General features: G+C 42.1%; 1 protein-coding gene across 1 annotated transcript in view; it reads left to right on the top strand.

The window, feature by feature from the left end:
* The window catches only part of USH2A (usherin), a 1,179,609-nt gene that overhangs the window by 149,740 nt on the left and 1,014,507 nt on the right, over nucleotides 1–15,362 (top strand). Inside the window, exons 9-10 of the mRNA XM_040430191.1 lie at nucleotides 11,304–11,499; nucleotides 14,123–14,253. Coding sequence (XP_040286125.1) covers nucleotides 11,304–11,499; nucleotides 14,123–14,253 — 327 coding nt within the window. The remainder of the gene's footprint in view (nucleotides 1–11,303; nucleotides 11,500–14,122; nucleotides 14,254–15,362) is intronic.

The raw sequence follows: 15,362 nt of genomic DNA, 5'->3' as shown, positions 1-15,362 counted from the left end.
CCCAGATGATAAGGCCGTTGCTTCATTATGGTCAGACCAAAAGCGATCGGGTGGCCACGCTACTAGACCCCCGGTATAAGCAGAAAGTGGCAGAAATGTTACCAAATTACCAAAAGTCGGAAAGGATGCAGCAGTTCAAAACCAAACTAAAAAATATGCTTTACACAGCTTATAAGGGGGATGTCAATGGGGGATTCGACAATGGTTAATCAATTCGACCGGATAGGGTCCGTAACAGGGATTAAACTGATAGCAATAGTACTAGTTAAGACACCACTCATATAGGGTGTCACAGCACATTGCTCTGTGCACGCGCAGTGCCCCAATTTGGGAGTAAGAGGACCGACCAAGCTGCTTTTTCCATCTCCCGGTTCCTGAAATCAATTCAGTTTAGTGTATGAGAGTTTGGTCTGTCACTGTGAAGGCAGTCGAAGGTACCCGGCCTAAATTTTTTTTCATAAAAGGCAATTCCTGATATGGGACGTAACAGGGATTAAACTGATGAGAATAATACTACAGAAAATACCACTCATATCGGTGGAGGGAGCCAGCGTTTTTTTAACCATCTCCCCGTTCAAAAAATCTATTTAATAAATGGCCCCCAGATTGGGGATGTTAGAGGGATTAAACTGATGAGAATAGTACTACAGAAAATACCACTCATATCGGGTGTGACAGTAAATTGCACGGCGCAGATGCAGTCACCGTGGTTTAAAACAGAGTGGAGGGAGCCAGCGTTTTTTTAACCATCTCCCCGTTCGAAAAATCTATTCAATAAATGGCACCCAGATTGGGGACGTTAGAGGGATTAAACTGATGAGAATAGTACTACAGAAAATACCACTCATATCGGGTGTGACAGTAAATTGCACGGCGCAGACGCAGTCACCGTGGTTTAAAACAGAGTGGAGGGAGCCAGGTTTTTTTTAACCATCTCCCCGTTCGAAAAATCTATTCAATAAATGGCACCCAGATTGGGGACGTTAGAGGGATTAAACTGATGAGAATAGTACTACAGAAAATACCACTCATATCGGGTGTGACAGTAAATTGCACGGCGCAGACGCAGTCACCGTGGATAAAAACAAAGGGGAGGGAGCCAGCGTTTTTTTAACCATCTCCCCGTTCGAAAAATCAATTCAATTGACCTTTCGGGGACCCTTGGTGTTGTACGTGGCTGGGTGGAGGAAGAAACCTTCAATGACATCACCGGGACGTGGCTAGCTTGGTATCCAACCTTGTGCAAATGGGGAGTTTGCGGTTGTGCAAATGAACTGTTTGCGGTGCATTAAAAGGGGAGTTTGGTCTGTCAATGTCTGTGATGCGGGCGTAACCCTTACACTACCTGATCGATACAACATCATACCTGATCGTATACACACACTGGATGTTTTAAAGCACGTTATTCCAAACAATTTAGGAATGTTAGTTGATTTATGCCCTTTATGGATTAAAACCCGACTCTGCGTCCACTACGTAATTTTCCATGGGAGTTTTGCCATAGATCCCCCTCCGGCATGCCACAGTCCAGGTGTTAGACCCCTTGAAACAACTTTCTCATCACTATTGTGGCCAGAAAGAGTCCCTGTGGGTTTTAAAATTCGCCTGTCTATTGAAGTCTATGGCGGTCCGCCCGGTTCGCCAGTTCGCGAACATTTGCGGAAGTTCGCGTTCGCTGTTCGCGAACTGAAAATTTTATGTTCGCGACATCACTAATTTTATCAGTTTAGCCTAGAGCACTTCTTAAAATTAAATGCGTAAGTACTGCTTGGAGGTCCTGGTCCTTAAACCCTGAAGATAGTATCTTTATAATATGGGTTTAAAGAGGACCTCCTCTAACATGAGGACCTCCTCTAACATGTCTGTTTTAATAAATAACTATATTTTCCCCATAATAACAATTCTGAAACATTTATTTTTATGCTGTGCTGGACTTTTTTTATTCCTATGAATAAAAGTACAACTGAGTGTTACCAGATGGGGGCGTGTCTCTGTGCAGTCTGACACTATTCAATCATTGTTGCCAGTGTCAGTATATGGATTAGAGGCAGCGGAAGCACTGCTGCCTCTACTGATCCCAATGGACACGTGACTGGTCGTGTCATTTCCGGCTTGCTGGTAGTAGGAGCCTGCTAATGGGGTTAACTAGACCAAGCATCCCAGGGACAACAGTAATTTTAACAGGTCCTTATGAATAGAACTGAAAATTCAAAAAAAATTTGTGTAAAAAATAAAGTCTCCAATATTTTGCCCTTTGAGGGACCAATCATAAAATAATAAAAGAAAAAAATATAAAAAAAATACACAAAATAACCCCCCCCCCAAAAAAAAAAAGACATAGAAAAAAAACGGTCATACCAGTTATCGTTATGCTATATCTGGCCAAATTACCCTACAGTTAAATATAGGTAATATAGACCATGGTGAACAAAAATAAAGGGGCACATTTGTTAAGACCGGCGTTATTAATAACGCCGGTCTTAATAACCTCTATAGCTGGCAGTAGATCTGCTGAAGTTATATAGAGGAGCCGGCCTCTACATAACTTTGGCGGATCCACTGCTGGCCCAAATGTAAGACAGCTTCCTTGCTGTCTTACATTTAGACCAGGTGTAGAAAACAACGAATAAGACGGACCTTCCGACCCCTCCCCTTCCCTGTCCACGTCACGCATACTTTTTTAGACTCTTTAAACGCTATGCCTAAAAAACTAATTTCAGTGATCATGAATCACTGGATCACATTTACCACGGTTGTTGGGTCTGTTTTCTAGTCTACTTTGCACCAAAATTCAATGTCTCAAATAATTTTTACGCAGATTTATTAGTTTGCAGTTTTGCACAAAAAAGAATGCATTTGTACGCCACATTCAGGACTCGAAATGGGTCGTGGCTAAGGCTGCGATCTTCTCTGGAGGTTCCACTAAAAGAATCAAGACGAAAATAACTTAGCATGCTTTACTACTTGGTATGGTAAAATGACGGACTACCTGACGGAAACCCCAAGGACCACATTATAGTCAATGAGGTCCATCGGGCAACATTGCTATCTGTCACAGGACAAATCCAGTGCTTCCCTTTTTTCCCAGTTTTCTATTTCTAGGGAAAAAGGGAACACACCACAGGTGAGAAAAAGCCTCAGCACAGATGTAATTTATAACTAATTAATTAATGATATGGACTAGTTTTTTTGCCTAAAGTAAGCCAATTAAGAGCTGATGTATGTAAAGAAACCAGTCTAATTTGTCCACCACTGTGATACATTTGGCGCATTTTTAGACCTCCTGGTTTACTAAGTTTACCCCATCTAAATATCAGACAGAATTAGTGCATCCTCCCTATTGTCCTTAAAGTATTTTCCAGTTTGCCTCATCATCCTGTAAGGGATCTCTCTCAGGGGTCAGTAATGACAGACTTGTCATCAAACAGGGGGTTTTCAAGCTCAAACGCTGCTTTATTTGTAACACAGCACATCACATTTCCAAGTTTGGCATCACTCGGCACCATGAAGTCACAGCTTCACCTCACAATGTGGTACATCAACACAAAGCAACAAACTCTTGCCCGGCTAGGCACTCACTATACAGAGGTCTCCCTAACTCACCTCTAAGACGCACTTCACACTGTGGTCTTCAGCTTCGGTCAGACAGCCTCCTAGCTGTCGAGCAGTGCAACCCACCAGTCCTCATAATGGAAGCAACAAAATACCTTGGGAGTATATAGTCCAGCAGCCCTCCTGACTCTGACCGTGCGACATCTCTCTTCTTCAGGCATCGCTGGGTCCCCTTAAAACTCAGGCTTTCTCAGCCATTCTCTCTCAACTCAGGCTTCCTCTGCCTTGTGGCCCTCCAGCCCTCCTGGCTGGAGACACACAGAGCATCTGCAGGCTTCCTCTCCATAACTCTCAGGCTTCCTCAGCCTTGTGACCCCCAGACCTCCTGGCTGGAGCCACATATACCCTCTCCAGGTCTGTTCCCTGGGGCCTCACTCCACCTCTCACACACTGAGGATTGCTTTATCCCCAAGTTATTATTGCACCTGGCCTCACCTCAGGCAAGGTGATTGTGGGGAAAACACAGCAAATCCTAACATACATCTCCTCTTCATGTATGAGGCCTGTCACTGCCTTACAATCCCTATTTATGAAGGTTGCTGTAATTTTGTAACCTATTTCTTTCACCTTTATTACTCCTATCTCCCATTCTGGGTAGTGGTCACATGATCATGTCCAAGCAGCTCTTTCTTATTTCCTGTCATGTTATATCCATATTTGGGGCAATCATAGGGGAGTGTCTATGTAACTAGCTGGGTGGGAGGAGCTATAAACAAGCTGGGCGTTGTTAGGGGCGGTGCTGGAGCTGTGGCAGAGGAAGGAGAAGTGCATCATGGGTTTGGTTGGATACAGGAACAGAAAGTGCTACATACAGGATGAAAACAAATCCGAGGGATAGGTTTACATGTGTGGATAGTGAAAATACAGTAGGTCAGGAGGGTCCAAATTAAAAAATAAAAATGGGGAAGTTTGAAAGGAGGTAAGCAGCTACATGCACAATAGGAGAAATCCAGCACAGTAAAGAACCGTTTTTAATAAAAATCTTCTTTATGGATAGTTCAAAAAATCCATCCATATTTACAAATATCTCCCCAGGAATCACAGGTCGACGTGTTTTGGGAAGAAACATAGCCCTTATACGGTGAGCTGATTGATTGTAAGAATGTACATGAGCATATTTGTTAAAAACCATAGTCATCATGGAAAACCCCTTTAAAATAACTGCTGCGGCCACACTATGATGTTTCCTTGCTGTTATTTTATTTTTATTTTTTTTTTGCTTGTGAAAACTCCATCAAACTTTTTTGGTGGCATTTCTTAGTACTAATTTTTTCAGACTTTTTTTTTTACCCCTATAGAGAGGTCTATGGGAAAATGTGAGCCTGTCCATGGCAGGCTGTGATTTAAAAAAATGCCAAGATAATAATAAAAAAAAAGCCTGGAAACTGTCTAAAACAAAAATAGCAGTGCTTGTAGTTGTTTATAATTTCCTATAGACCAACCAATAACATCTGATATGTAGAACCGTTCTTTGCTTAAAAAAAAAAAAAAAACACGTAGTGTAAACCCAGCCTCTAAACCATGCCTGGTCCTGAAGGTCCAAAATACTCTACACTTGAACTGTTTAATAGTGATTGAAAAATAAAAATGGGAAGGTTTTTAAAGGAGGTAAGCAACTACATGCACAAAAAGAGAACTCTAGCACAGTAAAGAACCGTTTCATAAAAATCTTCTTTATTGAAAGTTCATAAAATCCATCCATAGATGCAAAATCTCCCCAGGAATGATAGGTCGACATGTTTCGGGAAGAAACATAGCCCTTATTCATACGGTGAGCTGATTGGTTGTAAGAAAGTACATGAGCATATCTGTTAAAATCCATAGTCATCCTGGAATAAAAAAAACTGCTGCTGCCACACTATGATGTTTCCTTGCTGTTAATTTATTTGAAATTTTTTTTGCTTGTGAAAACTCCATCAAATTTCAGCATTTTTGGTGGCATTTTTTGTTTTACCCCTATAAAGAGGTCTATGGTAAAATGTGAGCCTGTCCATGGCAGGCTGTGATTTAAAAAATGCCAAGGAAACTGTCTACAACAAAAATAGCAGTGCTTGTAGTGTTTTATAATTTCCTATAGACCAACCACTAACATCTGGTACTTAGAACAAAAAAAACACATAGTGTGAAGCCAGCCTCTAAACCATGCCTGGTCCTGAAGGTCCAAAATACTCTACCCTTAAACTGTTTAATAGTGAATATTTTAGTTTCCTCCTAGAGATTTTTGAAATGACCTCCATTTATTGAGTTTGGAATGAACCCCATATATGTAGGTGACCATAGTTTGGTAACCACATAAGTAATTGCTCCAGCGCTTCTCCTCCATTACTCTTTCATTATCCTCAGAACCTATATCATTATCATGACATTGACGCCATAATCAACTCAAATTACCGCTGATGATAAAATCTTGCAGTGCTTAAGATTGATAGCGCTAAGGAATATGTCAGCCCAGTGTGGGCCAAGCCGAGCCCCTCTACAACGTTCATTTCCCTGACCTTATTTCCGAGGTAGATGTCAATTATTTATTTCTACTTTCTGATGGTGATGTTTAAAACATTCCACCCTACTTGTTATTCCTCCTGGCATGGCGACTGTCCTTTGATATTATTCTTTAGTACATCAAATGGGAACATTTTAGTATTTTTTGATTGCCCTGATAGTTTCATGCAAGTTTTAATGTATTCAGTTCAAAGATCTTAAGAAAGTCTGGCTCATTACTGGATAGGCAATAAAAAACAGAAATGATTCCGACAGAGTATATTGAGCTATATTTCCCAACAGAAAAAGTGAGCACTGATTCATTACCGCTGACCACAGATGTGTAGGGGTTTTCAAGAAAATTAGGAAAGTGCATGACATTCATAGATCTGCGATCGATGGCCGGGCAGACGTTTAATTTATGATATTACACTATACTGTAAAGTATATTATTTTATATAATGTTTGCAACCAAACAAGACTTATTATAATTTTAGATTTTTCTATTGAATTGTAAACAAAATTATGCAGTATTATTCATCAGTCTGTTATTTTAGAAATTTTGGAGCCTTGTTTTTTTTTCATAAAGTATATATTATAATATTTTTTACTTACCAGATAAAGGGGTTCTCCGGTTTGCATAAATATCCTTGAAAATAATCAATTATGAAGCTAGCGGTATTGTTTTAAGGCTCACATGACCTAGTCCAGGCAGCTCTTTCTTATTTCCTGTGATGTTATGTCCATGGACATGTCAAAGCAGCAATGGGGACATTGATAAGGGAGTGTCTATACAACTAACTGAGTGGGAGGAGCTATAAATAGGGGCGTACACTGAACTCATACGGCACTTTGTCCCCACCAAATTTCCCAGTATCACTCCCAGGCAAAGCAGAATGCAACGACTAGGTTTCTGATTAATTTACTATTTTCTTTCTAATTAAGTGGATGCAATTTTAATAAAAAATAAAAAAAGAAGTCACTCTTGGACTCATCAAAAGTGGAACAGGTGCTTCATGAATATGGCACTCATTCGGACCACCATATTGCACAAAATAAATACACTGATAAATCTCCTGCCTCCAGTAAATTGCAAAACTGGCTGCCTACAGCCACCACTAGGGGGAGCTCAGTGCATAGGATTTTTATACAGTTTCAATTGACTGAAATGAAAGCTGTAATACCCATCAGGAACAGAAGAGGGAGTTTAGTGCTGGGCTTCCCCTCCCCCAGGGGCACATGGTCTGCATTCATTAAAGAGACGCCACTGGTTATAAACTAGCTGATCGTGGTTAGGGGCGGTGCTGGAGCTGTGGCAGGAAAAGGAGAAGTGCATCATGGGTTTGGTAGGATACAGCAGCAGGAAGTTCTACAACCTGCCTTCCTCTGGATCAACTTGCAGGATAACAGGCCGAACTGGATGGACAAATGTCTTTTTTCGGCCTTATGTACTATGTTACTATGTAGGATGGAAACAAACCAGAGGGATTGGTTTACATGATGACAAATTATGGGCAGAATCCAAATAAAAAAATATATATGAGGAAGATGTACAAGAGATAAGAAACTCCATGAGAAAATTTATTAAATACTAAAGTAATAGTGAAGCCTACAGAGATAAGGTATAATGGAAGAATTTGCACCAGTTCTGGATTTTTAACAAGCACCTGAATGTGTGAATAAAGCCTAAAAGCAGCGTAAAAAACTAACAAAAACAAAACCCACTATGGATATGCTTGCACCAAATGTGCAGCGATTTTCTGGACCAGCAAAGTGGATATGATATAAATCTCATCCATATGCTGTGAAAAAAAAATTGCATCGTAAATTTACCCGTGGTGCAGATTTTATATTCTGCCGATAACCACCATGGATTTCATCCTATGCATTGCAGAGGTTAAAATGCACTGTAAATCACAGTATCTACTGCGGAGTTCTGCCCCACGTGTCTGTAACCTAATGCTATGAATTCCACAACAAAATTCACACCATTTTGCTGCTGCAGAATTCTGGAAGATACGCTGAGGATTTTCTGCAGTGGGAAATACGAAATGTCTATGGCTTATGTGGATGTACCCTAAAACTGCCAATATACTGTGCACAGGACAGAAAATGTATCGCAGAGCGCTAGTGTAATTGATAATTGCAGAAAACCAGCATGTCTTGTCATGTATTGATGATATTTAGTGTTGAGCGAAGCGAAGCATCCGAAGTGAAATTCAGTACGAATTTAAAAGAAAACTTCAATTTTAAACGAATCAGAATTTCCTTGCGTTTCGTGGTAATGTCGTGCAGCCAGCCAATCCGCAGGTAGCCATCAGCCTGTGATGTCACAGTAAGGCAGAGCCTTATAAAAAAACCTGATCCCGTGTGGTCGCCACCATTTTCCTGTGAGCTGAGCATAGGGAGAAACGTGACAAGATGCTCATGCACTAAGGACAGTGTTGCTACAAACTGTTAACAGAGAGTATACGACAATATTGTAGAGGGTGAGTGCAGGGAGACTGCAGGGAGAGTGCAGGGAGAGTGCAGGGAGAGTGCAGGGAGACTGCAGGGAGACTGCAGGGAGAGCGTGGGAGACTGCTGAACTACAGATTAATCACCATGTACATTAGTGTGCAGTGCACCAAGAGTCATAGCTAGCTGTAGAGATACTGTGCCGTCAGTATTACAGGTAAGTCTAATTTATTGCTGTGTACATAAGTGTGCAGTGCACCAATATTCATAGTTCATCCATTCTGTTAGCTGCAGAGTTACGGTACGTAGGTATTACAGGCCACTGTTACTTTTAGGCAGTCTGGCCTGATTTATAGCGATTCATGACAAATTAATCCGTAAGGAATCAAATTTCTTGTTGAACGGTGAAGCTGCCGAAATTAAATTTTTCTACACTTTGCTCATCTCTAATGATGTTGTAAGGACTATGAAGATTTGTAAAAATGCTCACTTTTCATGTCATAAAGACAGAATTGTCACCCATTAGAAAATGTAAAAGAAAGCATATATGGCATTATGTTGCCACTTCAGAGCCATACCCAGGAGGGAAGCTTGAAGGAACTGATCCCATGAGGGGGCCAGGGATACAAATAAATCACTCAGCCTTGGCTAAGGAATATATATATAAAGGGCTAGTCCAGCAAGCTACTGGAAAGCCAAGCAACAACTCTTTACCTTCTAATATATGACCCTAAAACGTATGTACCTAGCACCATTTATAATGTATATCATTATTTTGAGAGATTATATTTAAATTCAGCCCACTTCTATATACTCCATTAGGGGGTCCTTTTCATTAGAACCCCACAATTAGCCAGGGTCTGGCTGTGGTAGACTTGGCTTGGCCATGGTTGCTTTTTATTTTTGGTCAGTAATGTAGTAATTAGGGTACGCCTCACGGTGCGACTGGCACATGTGACCAAGGCACACCCACCCGCAGCAACCAATGGACGCATGTGTTAAAATCATGCGGCTACTGGCTGCCATGTGTAGACATGACTTCAGTCAGTCGCACCATGGGGGCTTAGCCTTAACCTTACAGTTCCCCCTATCACAACTGGAGGACACCATGTAACTAGAGATGAGAGATTTCCTCAAAATATTTGAACCGAGAACAAAAGGCTCTGATTGCCTGAAAAACCTCTCTTCTCCCCCCTCTCTCATGGTCTCTCCCCTCTATCTCTCCTCTCTTTCTTTCATCTCTCCTTTCTCTATCTTCTCTCTCTTCCCTCTTTCCACCTTCATCCACCTCTTTCTCTCCCCCTCATTCCATCTCTATATCCACGTTCTTCCTTTCTTCCTTCTCTCTCCCCTCTTTTTCTCTCCCCTCTCTCTTCTTTCTCTACCCTCTCTTTCTCTCCCTCTCCCCTAGTCTCCCCTCTCTCCACTCTCTCCTCTCTGTCTCTCCTCCCTCTCTCCCCCAACTCCTCTCTCTCCACCTCTTTTCTATATTCCCTCTCTCTCCCTTCTCTCACTCCTCTCTCTCTTTCTTTCTCTCCTATGTCTCCCTCTCTCCTCTTTCCCCCTCTTTCTACCCACCCTCTCTCTTCTCTCTTTACACCCTCTCTCTCTGTCTCTCGCCCCTATCCCTCTCCCTTTCTCTGTCTCTCCCTCTCTCTGTTTCTCTTCTCTCCCTCTCTCTCTCCCTCTATCCCTCTCTCTCTCTCTCTCATCCTTAATTCTCCCGAATGAAATCCCTAAAAATTTGGGTTCCATCAATCAGTATATTTTCAAAAATTGCTGGTCAAATGTCCTAATTTTAGTATTAATTTGCTATTCTCCACATGTAACCCTGTATTTAGTTTAGAAACCAGACAAAACATGATCATCTCTAATAAACCACAATTAAACTACTACAAACAAAATGCTGCATGCATCATAAAAACTGAAGACATAAAAAAAATTCTCAAAAGTAATTTCTTTATTTTGTAATCGCCACCAATAATTAAAAACACATCAAATAAGTGACAAAATTATTACCTATGCATATATTCTGCAAGACCGTCCTCGAGTGGCCTGCTTCCAATCCTAAAAATTCCATTTAGCATCGTGTTTTTTCTTACAAATTATAGGAAATTCTAATTGAAGTCTGGGAATCTTCAAGAACCGCCGTCCGCTCTGACATTGTATTTTTTTTTTTGTTAACTTTTGCCACTAAGTATATACTGTATTTTTATGCAAATTTCAGCAAGCTTCTGTGCCTCAAGGGATTGCCCTGGAGGGAAATTCAGGCATGGTTTGATTTATGGGACATTTGCAGTAGTTAGTACATTTTACTGCTGGTGTATTACTTTTAGTTAGCCATGCTAACAGCTTTAACTTAAAAATTAAGCCCTTTAAGTGGAACAATATTTATTGTGCCATTACGGGGAAACCTCTTGGTAGAAGAAGGCATCTACTGGGGTCAAACTTCAAAGAAAAGCGATGCCAACAGACGGACAGGGTCACATGAATATGTATGAGCCTGCTTACTGTGACCCACCGAAGTCATTGTGCAGCACATCGGAGGGTATAAATCCCTATTTTTCAAAAGGATAAAGAGCCTCAGGCAATTTCGTTCAGTGACTAAATGGTTCCTAAGAGTATGAACTGGTTAATCCATAATTTCCAAAATTATCACATGAAAGCAAGCTGATAAGCTTATAAATTGAACATTTATGTGGGACTGAAACTACTACTCTGAATTTCCCTTTTTTTTGCTCTATTTTTGTCTCTAGTGTGATCGCTGCTTGCCCCTGTATAACAACAAGCTGTTTCGTCAAGGTGACCATGTGAATGCTTATAACTGCGTACAGTGCCAGTGCAACAACCATTCATCCAGCTGTCACTATGATGCAAGTGTAGACCCTCACCCCCATGACCACGACCGAGGAGGCGGGGGGGTATGCAACAATTGCTTGCACAACACGGCAGGTAACATGTTCACTGTTAAAATGTCGCTGTGGAAGCCCAGGGCTTGGTAGAAAAAAGTATAGGGTTACATAGCTGGCTTAAATGTAAAAGTAATGTTTTAGTAGCGGATGATTTTATTTATACTTAGATGATTTTCAATAGATGCAAAAATTAAGGTTTATTAAAAGTTATGCTGACTTTTGTATTGCTCCACTGTATCTAATATCTAGTTTTAAAGGGATTATCCAGAATCTAAAATGCCCCCCCCCCCCCATATGCCAGTCGCTTCTCATACCGTGATACTAGGGTGGCTCGTTCCTGTCACGGCCTGCTATTGGGTGCCCCCACCCCGAAGCCTCTTGATGGGGAAATGCAGCGGCGGCTTTGTTAGAATGAGAAGCGACGCAGGTGCCGGGGAGTGAGGTAAGAACAACCTCTGTGAGGGGCCCGGGCATATTTGGGAGGGCATTATAGATATTGGATAACCCCTTTAAGTCTCCTTCCATTTGCGCCCAAGTACTGTAACCAATGCTAACCATGCTGTGCCGATCTCATAGTGAGGTGTTTCTCTCTCCCATCTGCCCCTTCCTCTACTGTCTGTATGTTAGAAAGAACAGGGGCAGATTTTATGCTACAGCTAGAAAGTAATAGCCATGAGCACATTTCTGGAAATTTGATTCGGGTCGGGTCTGAATAGTAATTGCTTAAAAAGATGCCTGCCACTCATGAAACATACTGATAATATAACCTAAAGTTGTTCCAGGACTATAATATGAATGGCCACAAACAAATGTATGCACTGTGATGAAGTGCTGTGGCTCCTTAATTAAGTTGATCGGGATAGACCCCACCTAAAAAGGATAGGATCAAACAATGAGGATATGCCTCAGCTATAAGGATACGCCCCTCCTACAAGAACAGGCCCGACCTATGAGAATATACTTACCAATAAAGGATAGGACCAACCTATGAGGATATGCCTGACCTATGAGGATAGACTCCTTCTATAACAATAGGTCCTGCCTGTGAGGATAAACACCTTCTATAAGGATAGGCCCCACCTATGAGTATAGAATGCACCTACAATGACAGGATCGACCTATGAGGATATGTCCCGGCTATAACGATAGACCCCACCTGTAAGACTAGGACTACCTTATAAGGATAGAACCGACATATAAAGATAGACCCCTTCTATAAGGATAGGTCCTACTATAAGGATAGACCCCCACCTATGAGGATACACCACACCTATAAAGATAGGACCAATTTGTGTGGATATGCCCAGATATGAGGACATGCCTGAGCTATAAAGATATGTTATCGGTATTAAATGTGATGATAGTTGCTGACCGCTACTCACCACCGTGATCCTGTGTTCGGGTGAGCACTCTCCTTCCTGGCTGCCTCCATGATTGTCTGTGTCCGGCTGCATTACGGGGCAGGTAGCTGCGGTGATCTGTTGCAGGTGTCTTCCCATTCATTGCCGCGGTCCTGAGCTCTGTCCTTGCAGACATCGTCCTTCCTGGAATCCACTCTGTGGTTTCCTTCCAGCCCTGCACACTGCATGCCTTCCATCCTGTTCCCTGTAGCACCTCGTTATGGTTCGGCACGCGTCACTTCCTGTTCTTTAAAGATTTTGCACATGTGACCTGTTTGACCAATCCCAGCCATCCTGCACCCATATGAGTGATCCAGTCCCCTTCCCAGGTGCCTGAGCATTAAAGGTACTTGTATCCTGCAAAGGTGAATTTGTTTGTTCTCCTGACCCATGCTTGTCTTTTGGATTCCGCTACTTGTCTGATCCTTGCCTGCTACGTCTCGACTACTGTTACTGACCCCGATTGCCTGACCTGTGTTTGTGCCGCCTGCCCTGACCCATTGTTTGTACGACTACGCCTCTGCCTCATCCTTGGTCCTGCACTGTCGCTCCTGGTCACGTTTCAGCCTGTTAACTACATCCGTACCCCTGGTACCTTGCTCTGTTACCTCCTGGTCCACCTGGACCAGCTGCCTCGTGTGCCAATCCATCTCAAGAGGTAGCGACCTGGTGTTCCCCTCTGGAAAGTCTATCCCCACCATCAGGGGGTACTATGAAGAATGAGGGGTTCACTTAGACAATGCCCTTAGAGGAGGTTGGTCAAGTGGTACTGTGGATTCACACGTGCAAGTTTGTGACATTAAAGTTCCAGAAAACCTCATCAATTAATTATTTTACACATTAGTTAAAAAGATCTATATATTGTAACCCAACATGTAACGGGTATTATAACTTTGCAGGTGTTTTTTTTCTATTTGCAAATGCAAAGTCTTTAAGAAAAAAAAAAAATAAGGAAGCAAGGACTAGCACAGTAATGATGGAGAATTTTGGTCTCTAGCATTGCACCTATGTGGCCTTTCTTTCCAGAGACACAAGTTTGGGTTGTATAACAGATGGAGGTTAAATGAAGTAAAACGCCGTTTGAAACAGGTTCATAGTTTCATATGCTCTGGATCACTACATTGGCAGGTAGAGACGAAAGGTGCATTAAAATGGACATTCAGAAAATTATCATTCCCTCCGAGGAATATCGCCTTTTAACAGGCTCCAGCAGATAATTTTCATAAATTTCAGGATTAAACAGGCACTGCATATCTCTTCTAGGAAGAAACTGTGAAGTTTGCAAAATTTTCTTCTACCGGAAATTTGAGGATGACCCATCTGCCATTGACATATGCCAACCCTGCGACTGTGATGAGGCTGGCACGGCTAACCAAAGTCAAAATTGTGAGAAGGTAATTATTTGTTAGATTGTATTCAAGGGATTGTCTAAGATTTGGAAAAAAGAGGTCTACTTAAAAGCGCTACTCTTTTCTATAGGCTGTGTCCGATAATGTAGCACAGCCAAATTTACTCCAAAAGGTCTGAGAGTTAATACTTGACATAGCTCATTCACAAACGTGGCTTTGTTATTGGAAATCATCTTTTTTATTATTTCAGACCACTCCATAATAGTGAGCGTCCAAGTTTTATCAATATATACGATTTCTTAGTCTACATTTCTGCACTGATTAATTCTTTAAATACATCTTTACAACATTCATAACTTATTTTCTTGATATAGACCTCCAAATCCTTTATACCGACATAAGTATTCAGACCCTTTACTCAGGACTTAGTTGAAGCCCCTTTGGTAGTGATTACAGCCTCCAGTCTTCTTGGAGAGGATGCCAGAAAGTTTGCAAATCTAGATTTCGGGATTGTTTGAAGATCCTCTCAAGCTCTGTCAGGTTGGATGGGGACCGTCAGTGGACAGGCATTTTTAGGTCTCTCCAGAGTTCAAGTCAGGGCTTTGGCTGGGCCAGTCAAGAACAATCACAGAGTTGTACCTAAGACACTCTTATGTTGCCTTGACTGTGTGCTTAGGATCATTGTCTTGTTGGAAGGTGAACCTTCAGCAGAGTCCTAGGTCCAGAGAACTCTGGATCAGGTTTTCATTAAAGGGGTTATCCAACCACTATAATGACCCCCCTCAATGCCCAGGCACCTCATATAGATTATACTTACCCCCTCCCCAGCACCCGCATTTCTCTTATCCCTGCACAGCCGCACTGCATCTCCCCATCGCGCAAATCAAAACATCCGGTGATGGAGGTGGGGGACGACACAGCCAATAGCAGGCCATGATGGGGATGAGCCTCCCTAGCATTGCGGGTGACAGTAGGGAGATGCAGCAGCGGCCGTGCAGGGAGCAGGAGCTAACCGGGTGCTGGGGAGCGGGGTAAGTATAACCTATATAAGGTGCCCGGGCATTGTGGGGGGGGGGGGGGTTAAGAATATCTCTGTACTTTTCTCCATTTAGTTTTCCCTGACCAGTCTCCCTGTCTTAGCTGCTGAAAAACAC

The sequence above is a fragment of the Bufo bufo genome, chromosome 4, assembly GCF_905171765.1.
Source record: "Bufo bufo chromosome 4, aBufBuf1.1, whole genome shotgun sequence".
Lineage (NCBI taxonomy): Eukaryota > Metazoa > Chordata > Amphibia > Anura > Bufonidae > Bufo > Bufo bufo.
This window is presented reverse-complemented; position numbering and strand designations above follow the sequence as displayed.